Source organism: Chelmon rostratus, chromosome 6 (genome assembly GCF_017976325.1).
Source record: "Chelmon rostratus isolate fCheRos1 chromosome 6, fCheRos1.pri, whole genome shotgun sequence".
Classification (NCBI taxonomy): Eukaryota; Metazoa; Chordata; class Actinopteri; order Chaetodontiformes; family Chaetodontidae; genus Chelmon; species Chelmon rostratus.
The window spans coordinates 24,554,276-24,575,318 of NC_055663.1; the positions used below are offsets into that span (position 1 = coordinate 24,554,276).

At 44.0% G+C, this 21,043-nt stretch overlaps 1 protein-coding gene across 1 annotated transcript; it reads right to left on the reverse strand.

Moving 5' to 3' along the window:
• Window positions 1-53: 53 nt before the first annotated feature.
• hsd17b12a (hydroxysteroid (17-beta) dehydrogenase 12a) lies at window positions 54-19,976 on the reverse strand. Its single transcript, XM_041938817.1, has 11 exons — window positions 19,670-19,976; window positions 8,872-8,918; window positions 7,831-7,906; window positions 6,015-6,122; window positions 4,959-5,023; window positions 4,628-4,672; window positions 4,161-4,195; window positions 3,203-3,284; window positions 2,953-3,018; window positions 1,763-1,912; window positions 54-1,421 (listed from the first exon to the last, which is right to left on the reverse strand). The coding sequence occupies exons 1-11, from the start codon at window positions 19,845-19,847 to the stop codon at window positions 1,281-1,283; spliced, it is 993 nt and encodes a 330-aa protein (XP_041794751.1). The 5' UTR covers window positions 19,848-19,976; the 3' UTR covers window positions 54-1,280.
• Between the last annotated feature and the right edge of the window lie 1,067 nt (window positions 19,977-21,043).

Sequence of the window (21,043 nt, forward strand, 5' to 3'; positions counted from 1 at the left end):
TTTATTCAGCTATTAAGGGGGAAAAAAGGTACACAGGTACAACAATGTACTGTATGCCAGAGCTTTTATTAAACAAATCGTATAAAACTTACATTTCAAGCAATTTAAATGTAAACAGTGCATTTTACATGTAGAAATTCAAATATTATTTCCAAGCATATTAAAAAGACTCTTTACAGAAGAAAAGCATTCACAAGGCATCTTAGTTGAAGGGCAGGTCAGACCAAGTCATAAGGGGGGAATTGAATTGTGCACAAACTGTGTAAAGAGGAGCAGTTCTCCTGTTTTGCAGCAAACACTTAGTAATATATGAACCAGTCCGTAGGTAAATGTGAAACCACAGCTAGTGAGGTCAAACATTCTGTGTGAAATCCTTTCAAAACACACTAGATGAACTAAATGGGCAAAGGGTGAGACGTTTTCCGTTGTCTATGAAAGGTCTACATTTTGATTCAAAGTGGCAGCAAATGGAGCAACTGTGTAGTTCCAGTTGAATTGCCTCCTTTCACAACACATTTGTATCCCGTCAATACCCTATCATTGAATCTGACCGTTTCCAGCATTAATGTCAGTAGAAAGGCACTTGTTTAATGCGACAGTGAATGATAACTACAAAAACAACTTTGGTTTAGAACAAGTGATACATTGGTGCAACAACAACCCGCCACTAAAGTATCATTGTTAAATATACTGTAAACACACAATAATATACAAAAGAAGAAAAAAGAGCCAATGCATGATGATAACAGTTCAGTGATGGAAGTAAACTGGCATGATAGGAAGCAGACTGCCATCAGTGATTTTGAAAGCTAGTCTAAAGGTCTGAATTTGGCTCATGTGTTCATACAAATATAAAATAAATAATTATACATTTATATATATATATAAAAAGATGCCCACCACCATTTTCCACTGCTTACAACAGCAGGGTTAACAAATGACTCATTTTTTGGCTGTATCGTCTCCACCATCAGTGTCAGTGACAAAAAAGTATTAATGTTCTTTGCCAAGAACAGCATTTTAATATCGTTTCACCTCCTGGCTTCTTTGGCTGTTTCTCTCCAGGCACGCCACATTAGGGCAGAGGCTGCCATTTTACACAGTTGTACACATGCTTTGGTGCGCACATTTACCGAAGGCACAAAGGTGAAATCGCAGGCAACCCTGGAGGATCAAACAGATACACACATGCACATACACACATACACTCACACTCTTTTCCTTAAATGCTGCACCGGGTCAGAAGAGAGTGGCTGCCTGAAGGTTTGTCAGCAGTCTTCCTATTCACTCTTCAAACTCGCTCCGTTCTTCTGCTCCCGCAGCTTCCTCCTCTGCAGGTATCCGGTACGTTGCAGACGGTTCATTCTGGCTCCCAGGAAGATGACGATGCTGCTTGGCACTAGCTTGGTGGTCACCCAACCCTGTAAGGAGAAAAAAACACAACAGAAGAGGTGCGTGTGTTTACAGTCAATCGAAACTATAGCTTACAGGCTTTAATCTTTAAATGAAAATGCTGAAATAAATGATCTAGCTAAAAACCTTTTCCAGGACATAATTCAGCAACAGTGTTTCCACACATTGGTTGAAACAAAACACAGCCTGGATGTATACTGGATGTGTGTTGCAACAAACCTCAATACGCATTAAAATCATCTACTGAGCCAGATAGTTCAGTCTTAACTCTGACACTCAAGAACTAAGAGCAACACTGAAGTTCACTGAATGTATTCCTGATCAGTATCATGAGGTTTTCACTTCTTACCATGACAGCGTGGGGGAAATAGCCATTGGTCTGGCTCTGCAGACCCACAGTGGTGAGCTCAGCTGCCACATAGCGCTCTGGGGTGGGCTTATCCAGGGTGGGCTTCCTGATGCGAGTCATTTTAGTGGCCACGAAGAAGGGTAGCACGCTCTGAAGGAAGACATGCGAGATGGGCTTAAAAAACAAGAACATCTTTAAAAAAATAAAATAAAATAAAAACCCCACCACAGCCAAATTAGCTTAAAGTTTAAATGAAACAAATTCTGTTCTTCCTCGGGTTGGCATAAATATTCTTAATTTATATTACAAACTTCAACAGTTGAACTCCAGAATTGCAGCACAGACAGTAATCAAATGGTGGAAAAGCATTTTTTTTCGTTGAATCTGGCAGATGGCCCCGTAACACGCACTTAAACTTAAAATACATAAAATCTTTGCTGTAAAATGGGGCTGACTGGGGTTATCAGGTGAAAATAGACTCCGGGTTTGCTGAGGTGAAACTGTTGTACACGCTGCAACCACAAGGTGGCACACAAGTCACTACTACAGAGGGTGCTAAAAACAGAACAAACAAGCTTTGTATGGAGCAACAGATTTTTCCAAAATGCCACTGCTGTAAAAATGCATATCAGAGGCAGAATGCATGAGGTGTGTTCATTCCTTTGCCCTTCAGACAGGATTGGCTGACGGCAACAAGTTAGTTACTTCTTTTGAGCCGAATCTATGAGGGAAGTTCTTATATATTCCATAAAACTAGAGAAATGCTATAAAATGAATGGGTCATGTTTTCATCCACTTTAATTTTATTTAATTAAGCATTTAAATTCAAAGCCACGACACAAGCATGGCCTACAGAACCCACCCCAGTCCTCAGTCCCAAATGTTCTGTGGGTCACCTGCACTTACATGAAGGGTGAGGTGCAAAGGCTGTTGTACACTATCTGAAGAACTGACCTTCCGGAATTTATCTTGCATACTATTTTCAACTTGGACTGAGATAGATTACAGTAAATGACACCACAACTGAGAAGGCTTCCTGGTGCCATTGTTTGTGCTACTTTCTCTCAAAATTTGGGCAGGGGAACAAAGTTAAAAAATTCTCTCTGTCTGGCTCAAAAAAAAAAAAAAAAAAAAATCCTATGCAGGGCAGAGGAGGGGGATTAATCCCATCAGACAAGCCCCAAACTCACCTGAATGATGATGCCCTGACGCCTGTACTCCTCCTGAAGGCCACGAGAGAAGAAATCCACAAAGGCCTGCACACGATAAAAGATGGTCAACTTTAACACATCAATGTGGAAAATATTACTGTTATCACAACCTCTAAATGGGGTAAAAAAAGGGTGGGTTGACTTGATGAAACAAGCAAATACTGACTAATTTTATAAAACATTTCTTGATGGTTTTTAAGTGACAGACAAGTACAGAGGTCACACATACCTTTGTGGAAGAATAGACTGTAAGCAGAGGGACAGGGTACATTCCACTGGCAGAGGAGATGTTGAGGATAACACCTTTGCACCTAAGAAAAACACAACAAGTCTAATTTAGGACAAGAACTTTGTTTTGTTGCCAGTGATGCAAAGAGGACATTTGGGGTTGCTCACATGTCAGAGTTCAGTGAATGAATGAAATTTCAGGACTCAAACATGTTTTGATTATGTGACATCAGTGAAAATTAATCATCAGAGGCTTCTTGATCATGTTGTTCAATGCTAAATATCAGCAGTGCTGCCATAACAAGCTACATCACAGCGCTTTCCTCAAGAGGTGAAGCACTGATCCCAGAACAGTGCGAAACATTTATCTTCCTAAGTTTTTTTAAGTCCTTATTTTTCTTCAAATCCACAAACTTTCAATGATTTTCCAGGCCAGTGGGAACCCTGTGTCTATACACATTCAGCACACTGACAAATACACACAAAGTGATCTTCCACACACACACACACACACACACACACACACTAAAACAGTGTGGTAGTGGCCGTGTGTGTTGCCATGGCAGCCTGTTGCTGCAGTGATGTAGTGGAGTGACGCTCCAGCCTCACACGGCACCAAATGTGCCTGCACTGCTATTGGCCAGCAGGAGTCACATGGGAACAGAGCAGCCAATCTGGTGGGAAGAGCACTTTGTGTGAATTGAAAGCTTGTCAGCATTGCGAACAAAGGAGGAGAGGAAAAGAGATGCAGTGATGGAGAGGGCTTGGTGAGGATTTCTCGTCCCCCTTCCCGATAAAGAGTCACCTTTATGAACAGTAACTGTTCTTGGAAAACTAAAAGGTTTTTGTTTGATTTTGAGAAGCTCTGGTGCAGCTCAGTGCCACAATCCCTCTTTTCACAACACTGATATTTGACTGCAGTCATGTCGCAAAACATGGAAGCCTATCATTTAACTCACCTCTCAGCCATTCTGGGCAGCACCAGACGGGTCATCTAAAAGAACAGCAGCAACACAAGCTCAGTTAACATCAACCGTCACGTAAAAACAATGACAAAACTCTTGAAAAAGGAGAAACAAGGAGAGCGGGGAAAGAAGGGAAAGAGTTTTGTTTAGGAAAAAAAAAAACTAAAAGTAGGAGGGAGAGAGAGACAGGCAGAAACCGACAGAGAGAGAGAGAGTTGCGTGGGTGGCGAGTACAGACAGCGTTGGTGTAGTCCACCGTTGCTTTGGGAACAACTGAGACACTGCAGGTACCATGGCAGAAACAGCAGAGGAGGAAAAAGGAAAAGAAGAGGAGGAGACGAACAAAAGGGGGAAAAGTGACGAGGAAAGTGATACTTTGAAGAAACACTTAGGACGAGATGTAAATATGAAGTTTGCCATCAATATTTCCACCCAGAAAAGTATGAAGAAGACAACCTTACCTGGCAAACTGAGGTCATGTTGACGTTGATCATATTTGTGATGAACTGAAACACAGAAAGCACTAGTCAGCTAAACACTCACATATGAGGTTTTATGTTCAAACAGTAGAAAGCAGACCTATCACCAAAGATATGAAAGGAAGCATGTGTCTGGTATAGTAGATGCAATAAGACTAATCATTACTATAGCGCATGAGACAAGGAGAAATTTGAAAAATGCTTTAAAAGAAAATAGACGTAGGAGTCTGCTCAGTTATTTTGAGACTGCGCTCTTAACTAGCAACATTAGAGAATTTCCATCTACAAATAAACATGAAATAAGAAAACTCACATTGTCCAGATCGGGAATATGGAGGTAGTACTCTGGATAGGGGTAGGAGACGCCAACATTGTTGACTGTTGAAGACAAAAGGAAAAAAAAGAAGTAATTAATCTACCAGTTTCACAAAAAAAACTGGTGCTGGAGAAATTAAACTCTTGCATTTCTACCACAAGGTGGCAACAAAAGCAAAAGAGATAGAAACAGGCCTTTACTCCACACTAGACACAGCCACACCTTAGAACCAGCAGAGCACATTTAGTATCATAAAAAGAGGACAAAGAGTTCCTTAAGTGTTCAACTGAGAAGCACAACGTGAACTCCCGGGTAAACGCGTATAATTAAAGAATCTGAACATCTGAAATTTTAGTGCAACTTTAAACACCAAGAGTCGTGATATCAGAAAAAAATAATGCTTTCTGGAAAGTCTCAACAGCTCAGACTAAAGGCTGACTTTAAAAGGAACGCAAAAAGTGGAGGATGATAAAGATGTTCTTTTCATGCACAGAGGAAGATTCATCTTTTGTGTTCTGGCAATGTGTCTCCTTCACAATGGCACAATAGTTCAACCAGACCTTAGGCATGGTCCCCGGAAACAAAGTGCACGTCAAAACTTCAGCTCAGTGAAACACAAAGAAGTCTTTCAAGTATCCAACTTCAGCAAGTTTAACAGGGATCAAATTACTCTACTGGTCAAACCACCTTACATTTGTTTGATTCAGACAAAACACAGCATGGCTGATACACAGTGAAATTCAGAAGGTCAACAGTGAAACAAAGGCCAAACTGTCTTTGCAATGTTTTGTCTGCCACCCTTAAACCACATGATGTATGTCCAATTTTTTTTCACAGTAATGACTCTATAACCATTTCACCTCCTGCTGCAAACACAATGCATCTCATGCTGCTTGAATACACAAGAAGTTTTGCCCTTTCGGTCTGCAACACAACTGGTACCAACAGTACATTAACTGCACTGAAGAAAAACTCTTTTAAATTTCTCGACATGCAAACTGCCTGCAAGTAGAAGGATCAATGCACACACTGATGTGAAAAATCAGCTCTTACCAAGAACACCAATCTCCAGACCAGCGAGCCCTGCCTCGATCTTTGGATAGATGTCCGTCTTGCCAAAGTCAACGGCAATGGTCCTGGTCTCCACTTTAAACTGCTCCTCTGTGAAGGGAGAAACGAGCGTCCATTAGCTATAACATTACAGTGATGGCTATGCATGGCAATGAAGAAAAAGGATACATGTTTGTGATCATTCACTCATACCATGCATTCATGTGTCACAAGTCAACCAGCATTATGTGGCCCGACAACAGAGCAATCCCCCGTTTCAAAACCCTGGATCCATTCAAATGAATGGAACATGAAACCAGTCAGTGCCAGACCTGAACTGAAGAGGGCACTGCTTACCAACAAACCAGGCGAGAGATCATCTCCACCTCCCCACCTCCCTCCACTCCCTCGTCATGTTTGACGCGCCTGCTGCAATTAGAATTTATTGTCCAAAGACTCGTTTAGCTGATAGGTGGCGGAGGGAGTTATAAGAGGAAAATTCCTGGGATGTGCCTCAGTAAAAGACCAGCAGTGTGTCAGTGTGTGCTCAGAGTTGAAACAAGCTTTAAAAAAAAAAAAAGGGGGGGGGGGGAACCTGAGAGGGATGAGAGGTGGGGGGGGTGAGTGACAAAAAGAGAGGAGGGTTAGGGGATGAAGGCTCGCTGAAATCTATATCCAGTTCAGATTATTTTTAGTCACTACAACCACTGTGAGCCCACGTCAAAGAAAATTATAAAAAGCAGGACATGGTGGCAAAGAAGCAGAAATATTAAGGCTGAGGTTGCCAGATTGGAGGAATAATTTGGGGTTGTCAGGTAGGTGCGCTCAAGAGTCAAATGAGATGCTTGTATAGGAGAGAGGAGAGGCATTTACGACAATGAAATTATAGGTGGGACAGGGTGGGTTGCCCGGTCACACGCCAAGGAGGGCGTTCTCGTCAGACTAATCGTGAGGGAGGAGTGCCAGAGTTTGGCACGCCGCACCCCGCTCGTGACTACCCATCAGCCCCCTCTGTGGACTTGAAGCACGACAGGGGAAATTGCGCTGTGGGAGACGTCAGAGACAGATGGAAAGAGAGCGAGTCAGGGAGAGGGTACTATTTGAACAAGGGGGGCCACTCACCATTCAGTCTCTCTTAAAACCTGGAGACAGGCCAGCGACGAGGAGGGAAAAAGTTTTTCCTTTCATACGGATGCTCATTTGCTATTTTTTTGTCTCCATCTGTGTAGACTTGAAGGAGATATTTGTTGGAAACAGACCGGTCTTTCCTCAGAGGAACAGGTTGGCCCATGAGTTTCTTTTAATCAGGCCAGATATTTAACCTGTCTTTCGTCACACTGAGAGTGAGGATGTAAAACACAGCCTGCTTTGTTGGCTACATGTTTCCAATTCACCTGCTCTCAAACTGAATAAAAGGCACGACTTAGCGGGATGCAAAAGAGCGTGAAAAATGGGATTTAGAGAACAAATCTGAATAGTGAAACTACTCACAAAATGACAAAACAAATGCATTGTGTTTTTGAAAAGAGAAGTTAGTAGATTCACTCCTTTGTTGCCACAGTTTGCACACAATGAAATGACTGAAATAAACTTGTATTTTGTCCTCAAAAGAGATGCAGTGATCATTTTCTCTCATTTTTCTCTTTTGACAATACTCCTTAAGTCATGCCCTGCTATCGTGGCCTGGGAAACCCTGCAGCCGATGGGGTGGGAGGTTGCACGTCACTGCCTGCCCATACACACATCCTCTTCAGCCCACTCACTGTGCACTCAACCCTGAATAGGTTTCCATGATGTGGGGACACACACACACACTTACCAAGTGACCTGGCCACGTCATCCAGCTTGTCCTGGGAGCGACTGATCAACATCATGGCAAATCCTCTACGAGCCAGCTAGAAAGAAAACAACAGTCAGTAAGAGATGCACAATCTTGACCATAATTTGAATATACTGAGCCCAGTGTCACATGCAGCTTTGGTGACTACAGATGTCAGCAAGAGGAGACAGAAAACTTCACTGCTGACCAATCACAGAGAATATTGTGTGAAAATGAAGATAAAATCCAATAAGAGCACAAACTCTCTAAAGTGTAAGTCAGGTTTGTATTGCTCAACTTTCGTTAAGTTCAGCTTCATCAGAGAGGAACTGTAACATATCACCCAAAATTGTTGTGCCAACTTTGTTGGAAGCATGTTTCCAGATGAGACTTCATATTTGACTAATGATCGGGGCAATTTTGATCAAGTCAGAAGCGTATTATCCTCAATCTTTGTCCCATTTTGACCAGTTACTCCCTATGAGGTTTTTAAGTTTGTGTGGCCGTACTGTTGTGCAGTGAGCAAATATGCTTGTGCATTTGAAATGATGTACTTCAGGGCACAGAGGTGGATTTATCACGTCCTGTGTGAAAGCAGCATTCACGGTGCGTTTAGGCATAAATATTAACATGCCTAAAAAACCTGCATGGCATAATACACTTAAAATAGTGGCCAACCGTTGCGTGACAAGCAGCTAGCCCCACTGTAGCACCAACAGCAACAGTATGAGTCAAAGGCCCTACATGACTATATTATACAGCCAGCGCACCCACACAAGTATGGGCAAGTAAACATGTGGCAGGGTAGCTCCTATTCAACGTGTGCTTGTTACCGCCGTATGCGCTCTTGTTGACGAGCCTGCATTGAAGTGTGTGTGCATATGTGTGTGAGGACTCTCTTCCACGTTAATAGGCCTGTAAGAGCTCTCCCCTACCGTGGCCTATGAGGGAACACGGTGTGTGTGTGTGTGTGTGTGTGTATGCATGAGTCACAGCTTTTCCGTGAAAGAAATGAAATAAATAAGGGTCCAGGAGCCTCACCTCCTCCGCATAGGATTTCCCGATTCCATCTGTGGCTCCCGTCACAACTGGAGAGACAGAAAGAAGAAAAAGAGGTTAGTATAGGTTCTCTTTGCAACACTCACACTATGTCACAGGGCAGGGGTCACTTTGTGTTCCACTAATGAGGGAGAAGATGTTCTTAAAAGACCCCAAAAGTTTAAAAAAAGACCCACGCTGGTTCGAGAATGAATAATCAGATCAAAACCATCGTTTCATTTTGCATTTTGTATCTAGGTAAACACACTCAGTGGCTCACTGACTCATTCCTCTGGCACATTTATGATGCCATCTTCACCGTTTCTGTCACCTTTGCATCCTGTGACAGTCGCACATAAAAATGCACACAAATACGTTCCTCTTTGTTCAGAAGCTTTATGACACACCTTCACATCAGGTTTGACCACTTCCAGTTGTCTTCATAACGGCTCAAAGCCCCAGTATGGCGTTTAGCCCGGGGCTCTTTACAGATGACGAGACCGTCATCTGAAGGCATTCACGCTAAGCAAATCCGTTGGCGGACACACCCCACAATACTATTCACCTGCTATTTAGGAAAACCTCTCTCTAAGCTTTGGATGGATGCTTACAGGGTGTCCATCCTCAAAACTGCACACAAAAGCGGATGTGCGGCTCGGTTTGGGAGCACAGATGCATTTAATACAACCCAGGATAGTAAAGATAGGAGACAAATCACAGATTAAGCTACAAAGACAAAAGAGGAGGTTGTATAGAGGCTGAGATAAGATGGTATAGATTGAAGCAGAACAAAGACAGAAGGCGGTATAGGATTCACAAAGCCCTCGACACCCACTGAGAGCAGCTCCTGTGATGTAAAACAATATGATTTAAGATCATGTTTAGGGTTTTTTTGCACATGACCGCAGCCATGAATTACTTTTCAATTTAGTGTACAGACAAACGGGACTGCTGAGGTTAAATCAAGTGTGCCTGTGGTTTAGAAAAAGGTGGAGGACGGAGGAGAATGGCCGGAAAGCAGAGAGGAACGGTAAAAGCAGAAGCACAGCGAAAGATGGTGAAGTGGCTGCAGCGTGGGGAGACGAAGACAGAGAGAGAGGAGCTGATGTTCTTCTTGTGTTGAGAGTTCTCCTCACCTTGTCAAGCAAGCAGGGCTATTTTTAAACCTTCACTGCCCATCAACCCCAGCTCCTTGACTGACTGAGGATGAGGGGAGAAAGGAGGGATGGAAGGAGAGAGGGAGGGAAAGAAGAACAAGGGAGGTAGAAAAACAAGACACAAGACAAACAAAAGGTTGGTGGTGGTGGGGAGGGTTTGGGGGGTATTCACAAATATACATGCACACGCATAGTTGTGCAGCATGAATATATTATTAGCAAGGCTTGATGAAAGATTAATAGCGGTAGAGGACATTCTCTGGCAAAGAGCTGGAGAGCAGGAAAGAGAGACAAGATGAGAGAGGGGATGCAGAGAGGAGGGAGTGATGACGAACATGGAGCAGGAGAAGGGAGGAGGGTGAAGTGGGGTAGGGAGGGCGGGTGGGGGAGATGGGGGGGATCCTAGGGGCGGCTAAAAATAGAACTGGAGCGAAGCAAGAGAACGAATGAGTGAAGGAGAAAGAGACAGAATAGAGATGGTGGTGGAGGAGAGGAGGAGGAGAAGGAGGAGGAGGGGGGGAGAACAAGTGAGTGAATGAGAGGAGTGAGAGCGAGAGAGAGTAGCACAAAGTCAAAAGTGAAAAGAGAGCAGAATCCCTGGTTATTTTTAAACCTCCCCCGTGTTAAGAATGAAACGCTCCGTGGCAGAAAAGCCTCAATGGGCGCGGGCTGTACCAAATCAGGCTCTCGCTGCAGATGCAGGTGGGGGCAAACAGAGGCAGGGAGAGGCTACATTCGCTGCAAAGTAAAATGGCTGAGAGGGGAAAAAAAGAACAAGCACCTTGACATAAAAATGAGCTTTTGCTAATTTACTATAATGAAACTGAATACGGTTTATTTGTTTTATAAGCCACAGGCCTCATATTTTACACACATGCCACAATAACACAGGAAATGTTACATATCACAGCTGGCAGGAGAAAACTCTCTTTCCAAAATTGCCAGGAACTGTTAAAATCTTTTTATATCCTCGTTTCAGGTGACAATCATGCAAGTTTTGAGTTTATCTGACGAGTGCTGAAGGAGTGTAACAAGAGGAGCATGAAACAATTTAGATCATGGAAAATCAGACTGGAGCTACAAGGTTGCTAGATGGTAACAACGAGACAGCCTTTTCTGAGGCATTGTGCATCAACAAGTGAAGAAAGGCCCCAACTGATAAGGAATACCTTCTATGATTCTTCTCTAACTAGGCTTACAAAACCTTTGAGGAAGAAATGACAGCTGAAATGCAGAATTAGAAAGAACAAGAAAAATACAAAGGGAGCCACAGTGCACCGACCACATTCCTGTCACATGGGACAATAAATATGCCCCACAGAAAGGCAGCTGGGCTGCGTGAACCGTCTGCATGACTGAGTTTCAGGTGCAGAGAATTGCACCTGTTGAGAGAATGTGTTATGCGGCCAACATGAACACACAACAGCACCGTTTCAACTTTAACCTGACAGATGAGGGCGTGCAAGAATTTATTAGGTGTTTAAAATGCAGGTGCAGCGTGGCATTTTGAACTTGGCAGTAAAGAACATATGGTACTTGTCAGACTGTGTGTGTGTGTTCAGGCTGTGCATGCCATGCATTTTAAGACTTCAAGAATGAGCGTCAGTCCTAACTCCACTATTCTAGCTTCTGAGTCTCATTTTTTTTCCATTAAGCTGATGAATTCTACCTAGAAAGGGTGAAGGTCATTGGCTTATCACTAAACAACAACTAAAATCCTTTCTGATAGCAAAGTGTGCTGCATTTCAAGTGGAAAACCTCCACTCTGCAGGTTTGTCATTTTTCCAGTGAGTGGAGAAGCTGCTGTCGGGGCTGTGAGTCTTTAAACTCAATCAATTAATAATCTTTTAGCAAAATATCATTAAAAGAACATTCTTATTCTGACAGGGCCAAAGCACATTTGAAATGCAATCATAAAATCGTATATCTATATCATACAAATCTGCCTATTTTTAATATAGTCACAGTTAGTACAAATTTGTATTTGTTTTAACAGTTTCACAGAAAATGTAACAAGTATGTACAGGGATTTTGTTAGGGGGTTGGTAGAGGGGGAGGTAAGATATGGTGAAGACAGTACACAGAACATCCGAACTTTGTTATCACCACTTACTTCTTTAAGGGCACTCTACTTTGAATTGTGTTTTTCCACTGTGCACTTCCCCAGGCCTCATGCCCCCTCCCCACAACCACCAAATCCTCGTGCTGTACTTATGAATGACTCCACTCCTCCCACTCATTATATAATAGTACCATTTTCTCAATAAACGTTGTCTAGGGAGTGAGTGAGAGTGAAGTGTGTGTTTATGTGCGTAACGGGGGGGCTAGTAGAGTGGGATTAGGACACAGAGTTCCTCTCCAGTCTTAAGATGTTTCCGTTTTGCTTTTGAGTTGCTATCAGCCATCATTAGTGTAACAAATACAAGAACAGAGAGAATATTCTGGGACATTTGAAGCTAAGCTAAAAAAAAAAAAAAAAATCATCAGCCACACCTGAAATAAAACAGAATTATGTCACCTGCCGACCCTTCAGTGATGAACCTACACTGGACACTGCAGAAATAACACGAAATATAAGACCCCCGTTGAGCTCTTCCACTGATGCACAAACAGAACACAATGTCCAAAAACACCATTGTTCAGTTAAGTCACACACACACACACACACACACCAGTGTTCCCAGCAGTACTTAATTCCCCTCACGTGAGCAGTGTATTACATCTGTGACACACACAGATGTAATGTAACAAAAAGGGTCTACGCAAGCAAGCACGTGACTGACAGCAGCGCTACTGACGCTCAGGGAAGACGAGCGCACACTGACAACAAAGGGTGAATGTGTGTTGATGAGGCAACCACGTATGAGACTGCTGTGTACGATGACGGAAAAATGGAGATCTGGGAGAGGCCAGGGAAGAACGGTGTGTGAATCCTTGAATGTATGCGTGTGTGTGTGTGCTGACAGAATGTGTGCAAGGCTGCCTCTCATTCATTCCCAGCAACACCGCTATGAACCCAGTCTCTCCCATTCCAGCGCCTCGGACAAAACCGTCCACCATGCTGGCTCTGAAGCGCACTGACGGGGGCGCATTTGCACCGCAGCTAAGCTGTGCTTAATGCTGCACATCACGTCCAGAGGTATTGACATCCCCCAGCCTTTTCTGTCTCCCCCCTCCCTCCCTCCCTCCTCAGCAGTGGAGCAGCCCCTGCCGCTGCCTGCTCACTATTCCGAGGGTCTAAAAAAAGCAGCAGGAGGAGTAAAAATAGCAGCGCGCCTGCACTGCCTCGTCTGGGAGCTGCCTGCCTGCCTGCCTGCCTGCCGCAGCACCTGAATACCAACAAGATCCCCCACCACCATCACCACGACGACCAGGCTGCTGCTGCTGCATCCTCATCCCTCCACCTAAAAACCCTGATGTCAGAACAAGCACTGCAGGCTGGGAAAAAGCCACCGAACATCTGATCTGATGAGCAGTGGAAAGAGAACAGGGCGACCACGAAGCCCTGTACTGAAGAATCTTTGACTCAGATTAACGTGGACTGCATGGGAAGGCACGTGTGTGAGGATGAGCAGCTCGTATTATAAGACAGTGTGAAGGTGTGCTGATTAGTAAAATAAGCTGATCTGGTGTATAGTTGGAGAGAAAGCTGGCATGGTATCAGTTACCCACAGGGTGAGGGTTTTTTTTTTTTTAGAATATTCAACTACTTGTGCAAAGAGAGTGAGACAGAACTAAAATCAGCGCAAAAACTCCCCCCAGACCCTCCCCACCACCACCAAATCCCCAATTAAGATTCTCAGTGAGGAGAGACTGCGGTCCTTGTATGCCCCGCTCTCGTTACGTACTGTTATGTAATCTGTCGCACCCCAAACTCGCCTATCAACGAGCAGCCCCTCCTACCTTAGAGGGAGAAAAAAAAATGATGGAGGGAGGGAGGGAGGGATGCAGCAGAAGATCCAAAGACAACCCCCCCACCCTCACCCAAACACACATCCCTTTTCTCCATCCGCCCACCTTCCACATTCAAAACACACACACACACTGCTTTAAATAGCAGGGGAGAAAAGTCACATGGGTAATATAAAAGTCGACAAAAATAAAGCTTGATCGGGCTGGGGGAGAGGGAGAAATGAGGGGAGGGAGGGTGAGACAGAGAAAGAGAACATGTACTTCAGAGCTGCCCAAGATAGAACCAGCATCTATATTTGGGTACAGAGCAAAAATAGTCGCCTTGTTTAAAAATCGATAGTTTCCTTCACAACTTGGATTGAAGACGAGGTGATTTTTGAGCAGGAAACAAACTCTGATATTTGACCGAGCGCCGTTAAGGACAGGCCGTACTCCGTGGAGGTCTTCATTTCAGACAAAGCCTCCAGCAGGTGATTTCACTTTATTAGTCCGCCCTCTCCAGCTGCAGGAGTGTTAATCAGTGAAATCACCTGCTGGAGTCTTTGATGGCTGGTATGAGAACCTGCATACGCGCAGCCCTCAGTGACCCAGGACTGAGAAGGCCTGCTGTGCCATTGACATCCCTGTGTAGTTCCTCTGCACATATACTTTAAAAACTAAACTTGTATTTAAAAGACTATCAGATGGACGATGCCCTGAAACATGTACCAAATGAACGTCGTGCTGCAGATTACAACTCTGAACGATGTAATCATCAAGAGTTAAATCACACCAAAACACTATAACCAGACAACACAAAGTTTAACCAAAACTGACATTAAAAAACATCTTTATTTTTACAATCAAATCAAGACCCAGATACCCATTTTTTGCATAACTGCCCTGCACTTCAACTGTCTTACACACCCTGAGTTGGGTGTCTTTATTTTTATTAGAGCTTAGGTAATGCCTTAGCTCAGAACATGACTTCATACATTCTTCTTCTCAGGTAATCCAAGGAAGACAGATGCCAAACACCTTAAAATACATTTCAACAGATACTCACAACTGAACAAACTGCCTTTGTGGCATGCTGGACTGCAACCAACGTAAGAAGGTATCACTTCACAGGAGGAAAAAAACGACAACACTGTGTGTTTAGCAGCTATTGCATTACTGTACTTGTCTTTTCAGCCTAGTAATACCTATGTGTAAGACATGCTGTAGTTATGCTGGAAAGCCAGTTAAATTTAGATTAAGTTAAACCAAGTTCATAGTAAAAATGCATGACTTAAAATCACACAATGTGCAAGTAAAATAAATATTTTGTGAGGTGCTTCATTCAATATTATGCTGAAAAGGGGCCATTTCCAGGTTCTACGCCCATCTAGAGAACTAATGCTAATACAAGTTTTCATCCTTTTTTGATATTATCTTTATTTGCTGAGACATGGCAGACCCTTTGTCAGTGCAAAGGCTTCAAAAGACCATTTCAGAGCTGAAACAATCAGTTGATTTTATAATAAATTAAGAAAATAGACAAGCAACATCTTAGTGTTTGTGCAGCTACAGCATCAACATTTACTGTTCGGCCATTTATGGATAAATAATAAATTTACAAATGGACTCCTTTCTCGCGAATTGCAAAAATAATATCAGTTCTGGTCATGATGGATTGCAAGCATTTAAGTATTCAGTTTCTAAGAAAACATCGAAGGACTGGAGGGATAAATCCAGTCATGTTGCAAAATGAGAAAGGTTCAGATGAGAGAAAGGGACATGTATGGAGAGTGTCGGAAAAAAGGAAGTGGAGAAGAAAACAACATGCTCAGAGGAAGATGGTACTGTAGCCTCAAAGAGAGAACAAGATATAGAGAAACAGATACACACTGGCTGGATGGGGAGCTGGGTGAGATGGAGCGAGGGAGGGAGGAGGGATTGAGAAGAGCTTGAAATGAGGGAGATGCAGAGGATTCCCCCCCCCCCCTTTTTTTCTATTTTACCCAGCATCCCTGGCTCCAGCACGTGTCACAGAGCGTGTTCATCACATGAACAGCAGTGCTCTCTCTCCCTCCACCCACACACGCACTCTTACAAAGCACTAGGGGGAAGCACATTCACAAGGATGAAGAAGTGGAGACCCTGCCTCAGTTGAAACACACACACACAGGGATACATTTCATTCACATATGTGCATTTTCCTTACCATGAATGAAGCCTAACTCATATTCAAAAAAAAAAAAACACTCAAAATGGTTCTCTCATAATAATAATACCCTGTAACTGAGCTTGTGTTGATAAAACTTGCACACCTGAAATGTTTATTCCTGGAGATGAATCAAACTCTAAAATCTTGCGTAAGTGCTGACCCAAGTCTTTGTCACTCTTGTGCTCTACTGATGAATGGCTGCATCTTTCTTATGTAATAGGACCATTTTCTCAATAAACTGTAATGTCAAAGGGAGGAGGAGGGCACTTCTAAGGCGCACGTCACATCACTACCCCCCCACCCTTGCAAAAAGCTCCCTTTGGTCTAATTTACTTCCCTATAATGGAGTTTCACTCACACGCAACAGAACAGACACTGGCTCTCTTATATAATATGGGATGCTGGGGGCTAAGAGTGGAGCGAGCGGAGAGGAGAAAACTGGGCACTACAACACATTCGAGTAAAAAGCTTCTACACTGGAAGCAAACGCTTAAATACTGAATGTTGCGTCATAACAATATTTGATAAAATACCGTAAGATACACGAAAGAGTCTTTTAAAAAAGACTAAATAGCTTTCTAGAAGCCAGATTCATGCACACTCCTGAAAGGAATTGCAGGAATCTCCCTTCTGATGCACCTATTGGTCTTTTTCAAAAAAAGTCCTAAAAAATTAAGTGTTTCCTTTGCTTAAGGATTTAAAAAAAAAAGGAAAAACAGAGCTGCAGACACGAACTGGGCTGGCAGGAGGTGGGGAGGGAGAGTGTGTGCATGTGGATGCACAGTGCAGTAGAAAGGCTGGGGAAGCCACCTTAACCAATGCTGCAGTGCTCCTGTTCTGCCGCTAGGAGTCCCATCCACTAAGGGGAAGACCAGTCATTGGCAGAGGAACTCCAGAGAAATCCCTGCTCTGCTCTACATGTGAGAGCTGCAGAGCTTCAGCTCAACACCAATATGTGCAGTTATACCAGGAAAAACTCTAAACTCAAAGATATAAAAACAAAAAAAGGTAAAAATGAAAGTGATTAACTAATATTCAATCTCCCTTTAGTTGTTACCAGGCAAACTTTACTTCATCTACCTGCACGCACACACTCAAACTGGTCTGACCAGGAAATACTAATTATCTCCTGAGTTGCAACAGCAGACATGCTGCAAAAACCACATGTTTAAAGGATGTGCCAAGTCAGCAAACATTGTTCTAGAAAGTATAACAGTCGAAGATTTTTTTCTATTGGTGAAATAAAATGTTAATGATGTTAATTCTTTACTGGTTGTTTGACCAGCCAACATCCTCATCTTACTTTATCACATAAAGTCAAGGTCAATAATTTCAAGTCTATTATTATCAACATTATAAACCCTCACCTGCAGTATTATGCAACTGTACAGCTCCTGAGAGAAAGAACGGATTCAAAGGACATGCGGAAGAAAAAAGCAAATGTCTGAAAATCCTACAAACTCAGTCTTATACAGGTTCTGTGGAGCAGCTACGCACCACAACCTGACAGGACATCCCATCACATATTACCCTCTTGTTGCTTATTGTGCATTGAAATAAAGAATACAGAGCCGAATCAATCGTTAAGTCTGACTTGTTGCAACAGGTGCGTCAGTCCTTTGGTGAAAGGTGGAGACAGGGAATTGCACAACTTAATGTATTTGTATGTGAGAAAAATCACACCACTGCCTAACCTGGCCCGACCTGCACATCTGGTCCAACCAGCTGCAGAAGGTCTCATCCTGAGCACACGTCTACTAACTCCACCCCAAAATCCGTTCACTTCCTGCCATGAGTCCAACCACTGTGATTGGAATGGAACGTCAGACTTGTCAGACTGGTGGCAATAACTGGTTTCAGGGAGTGGCATGCCAGCTCACATGTTAAGAAAGGGCATACAAGAAGAAATGTAAGCGGTGCGGAAAAGTTTGGTCATATAGTTTTCATGAACCCTTTGATTAATGAGTGAAGAATCTTTTCTAAAAGGGTTCTTTGAAACTGCTGGTTTTCATATAGCAACACGGGGCTTAAATGTGCCCTTTTATACTAATTATACTAAGACCTCTAAGAAAGATAATTAACTGCATCAAAATGGGCTCTGCTAGAGAACAAGCCTGAGGAATCAGATCTGGTCCTCAAGAGTGCAGGAAGGAAACCTCAAGCACAAGATACTAAGGGTGCTGGAGGTGGAGGGGGAGGGGGAAGGGGGAGGGAATCACAATTTCTATATGACCAATGGATGACGAAGCGATGAACAAGCGCATGACTCATCGGTGTGCACCGGTATTCCTCCGCATATTCCAGCAGAAGCACGAAAAAAATGTACATTAGTCATTCCTAAAGGCACCCTACCTTTGCGTCATGCGTTTCATTCCCTCTTATGGCGCAAAGGGCATCAATTAAACACCCCATTCATAAAAAACGACGGTATGGAGGCAAAGTGCGTCACGGTGCAGATAAACATTTGGGTTTTATTTGCTTTTTCTTTTTAAAGACAACAAGCATTCAAATCATCCGGGTCGTCTGGTTTTGGGTTATTAGAAAGAGAAGAGGGAGATTATCAACCTATCCCGACGCGAAGGGGAGCGCTCGGCAAATTGCGCAGCAAGAGGCTCCAGACGCAGCAGTCTTCTCCAAATAGGAGACTAGAGAAGTGGGTCAAGCCATGGCAGGGCGATTCCTATGAGACTAGTCTCTACCAAACCAAAATACACTTCGATTTGACTGGAAAGTCGCTTCCTATTTGGTCAAGAACGCCGATAAAGTATCTAAATAATCGGGTCAAATCCTCAATTTCACATTTTAATCTTGTCTGACAATATGTAGGGCAAACTGAATGGGACAAGGTAATGTGACAAGCTATGATGAGAAAGGAAACGACGACATGAGCAGAAGCTTGACAAAACATCGCCTAAATATATGAAAACATAAATATACAAAATGAGGTAAAATAATATTAACACGAGACTCAGAATGTTGGACAAACTACACCAGTGTGGCATTTTGAGAAGTGAAAAGCTATGAAAACGATCTAGATGTAGGTCACGTTTTAATTGGGCACATGGGTTTGTCCTACATCATGCGGATGGGCTAATGTGGTTCAGTAGTGCGCTGGCTGAGAGCTCACCCACATAAAACAGCTCTCTGAAAAGTGCGCATAGCCTGCGCAATTTGGCTCCTGGCTCACCAATGTGGGGCATCCCCGCACCGCTCCAAATGTGGGTGAAAACGCTGACTGGAGCCCCTGGCAGCAGCAGTATGTGCTGTGTTTGATGCGAGGAAAAAACAAAACAATTGAGCTAATAAGGACTATTATCTTGTCAGTCAATCAGCTGCTTACCTGCGCTTGTTACGCAACACCAACCCCCCTTGAATTAAGTCACAAAAAACGCACCAGAATGCAGCTCTTCTTTGTGCCAAAGTGAAGTTTGAGCTCAATAACCTCATTCTGGTGTTTGTGCGTCGAGTCCACCTGCCTACTTCTGAGCTGCCCTCTTCGTGACCGTGATGCAGGTGGCGTGAAAATTGATGTGACCCAACTCACCTGCCCATTTGCCCAGCTTCGGAGACAGCAGCTGCCCGTTTCCCAAGACCCAGATCCTAACGCCTAAGAGCAGCCTGTAGAGCAGCCACAGCGCCAGGGAGGCCACAGTGAACGCACCGACCCAGAAGAGAGGCGTCTCGGCCCTGCGGAGCGTCTCCTCAACGTTCATCCGGTTCATGGCAGCGGCTCTCGGTGACTCGGCGTGTGTGAGAGTGTGTGTGTGGAGACCTCAATTTTAGGCAATGTGCTCTAATTTCCAAGCCACAACGTGAGAGAGAGTCCCTTTATAAGGAGGTTGTAGCATCACACACACTCCCCCAACTCCCCCAACACTTGTCTAGCCTGATTTAAAGTGCACCGCCCACCTCCTACTCTGCCCCGCCCTTCTCTGCTCCTCACTGGCCGCAGTAGCTGTCTCTCGGCTGATCCGCCGCGCCGGTTGGTGAATTAGCATGTCAATCAAGGCCACAGCTTCCCCCATTCATTCGATTTTCTGTATGAAGCAGGGTGGGTCAAAGGGAGACCGGGATGAGGAGCGATTGGGCAAACATTACGGCAGCTCCCATCCGGAGCCTGTCATTGGCTCTCGCCTGAGCAGGTTTGTCGGTTTCAGTCAGGATTATGAAACCCTCCAAACCCACGCTTTCGAAAAAAAACTGCCCACACCACTTTATGAATGAAAGGATGCTCTCATTGGTGAAAAATGTGCTCGTCCTCCCGCCCCTTGGAGAGCGCTCGGAGACAGTTAATTGGCTAAAGTGATGCCAGTCTGTGAGGTCAGCCTGCTCCCACCTAGACATGAGTCACTCGTCTATTTTAAGTATTCTGTCTGCATCATACTGCTGATAACCACTAAAAAGCGAGGAAACAGGTGCAGTGAGGCATCTTAGCGCACAGATTCACTCATGTTGCGCCAGATAACGCGTCCACACTCACCTCTGTCGCAACCTGAGCGAGTCCAAGCTCCCAAAAGCAAAAACTACAATCCCCAGCATCGCTTCTCAGACTCTCGCGAGATCGGCCCCGTCGTAGTAAGTTCCCCATCCCAAACATTTGAGAGAGGGAAGCAGAGATGAGATGTGTGTGTTACATAAACACTGAGACAGGCATGTGAATCTGCATCGCTTTATTTAACTGTATTTTTCACATTTCCACGCACATCGACAGGCCAGTCGTGCTCGCAGACGCTGGATGTTGCAGCACAGCCGGTTGTCACGATGCTCTTCTCAGCAGTGTGTGCTCTCTGTTCCCCACTCCGACCCTGAAAAGCTATTTGCAACAGCATTTTTTAGTATCCAGCACCCTCCCTCCCCCCTCTGCCGCCATGCTCCCTGTCTCTCTCTCTCTCTCTCACACACACACACACCCAAACTA

Bases quoted from the DNA above. Each gene is read 5' to 3' on its own strand.
- hsd17b12a (XM_041938817.1), bottom strand. From the start codon at position 19,847: ATGAACCGGATGAACGTTGAGGAGACGCTCCGCAGGGCCGAGACGCCT. The intron at 3,285-4,160 runs GTGAGTTAAATG...TGTTTTTCTTAG, and splicing joins CTGCCCAGAATGGCTGAGAG to GTGCAAAGGTGTTATCCTCA. The intron at 3,019-3,202 runs GTATGTGTGACC...TATCGTGTGCAG, and splicing joins CAGTCTATTCTTCCACAAAG to GCCTTTGTGGATTTCTTCTC.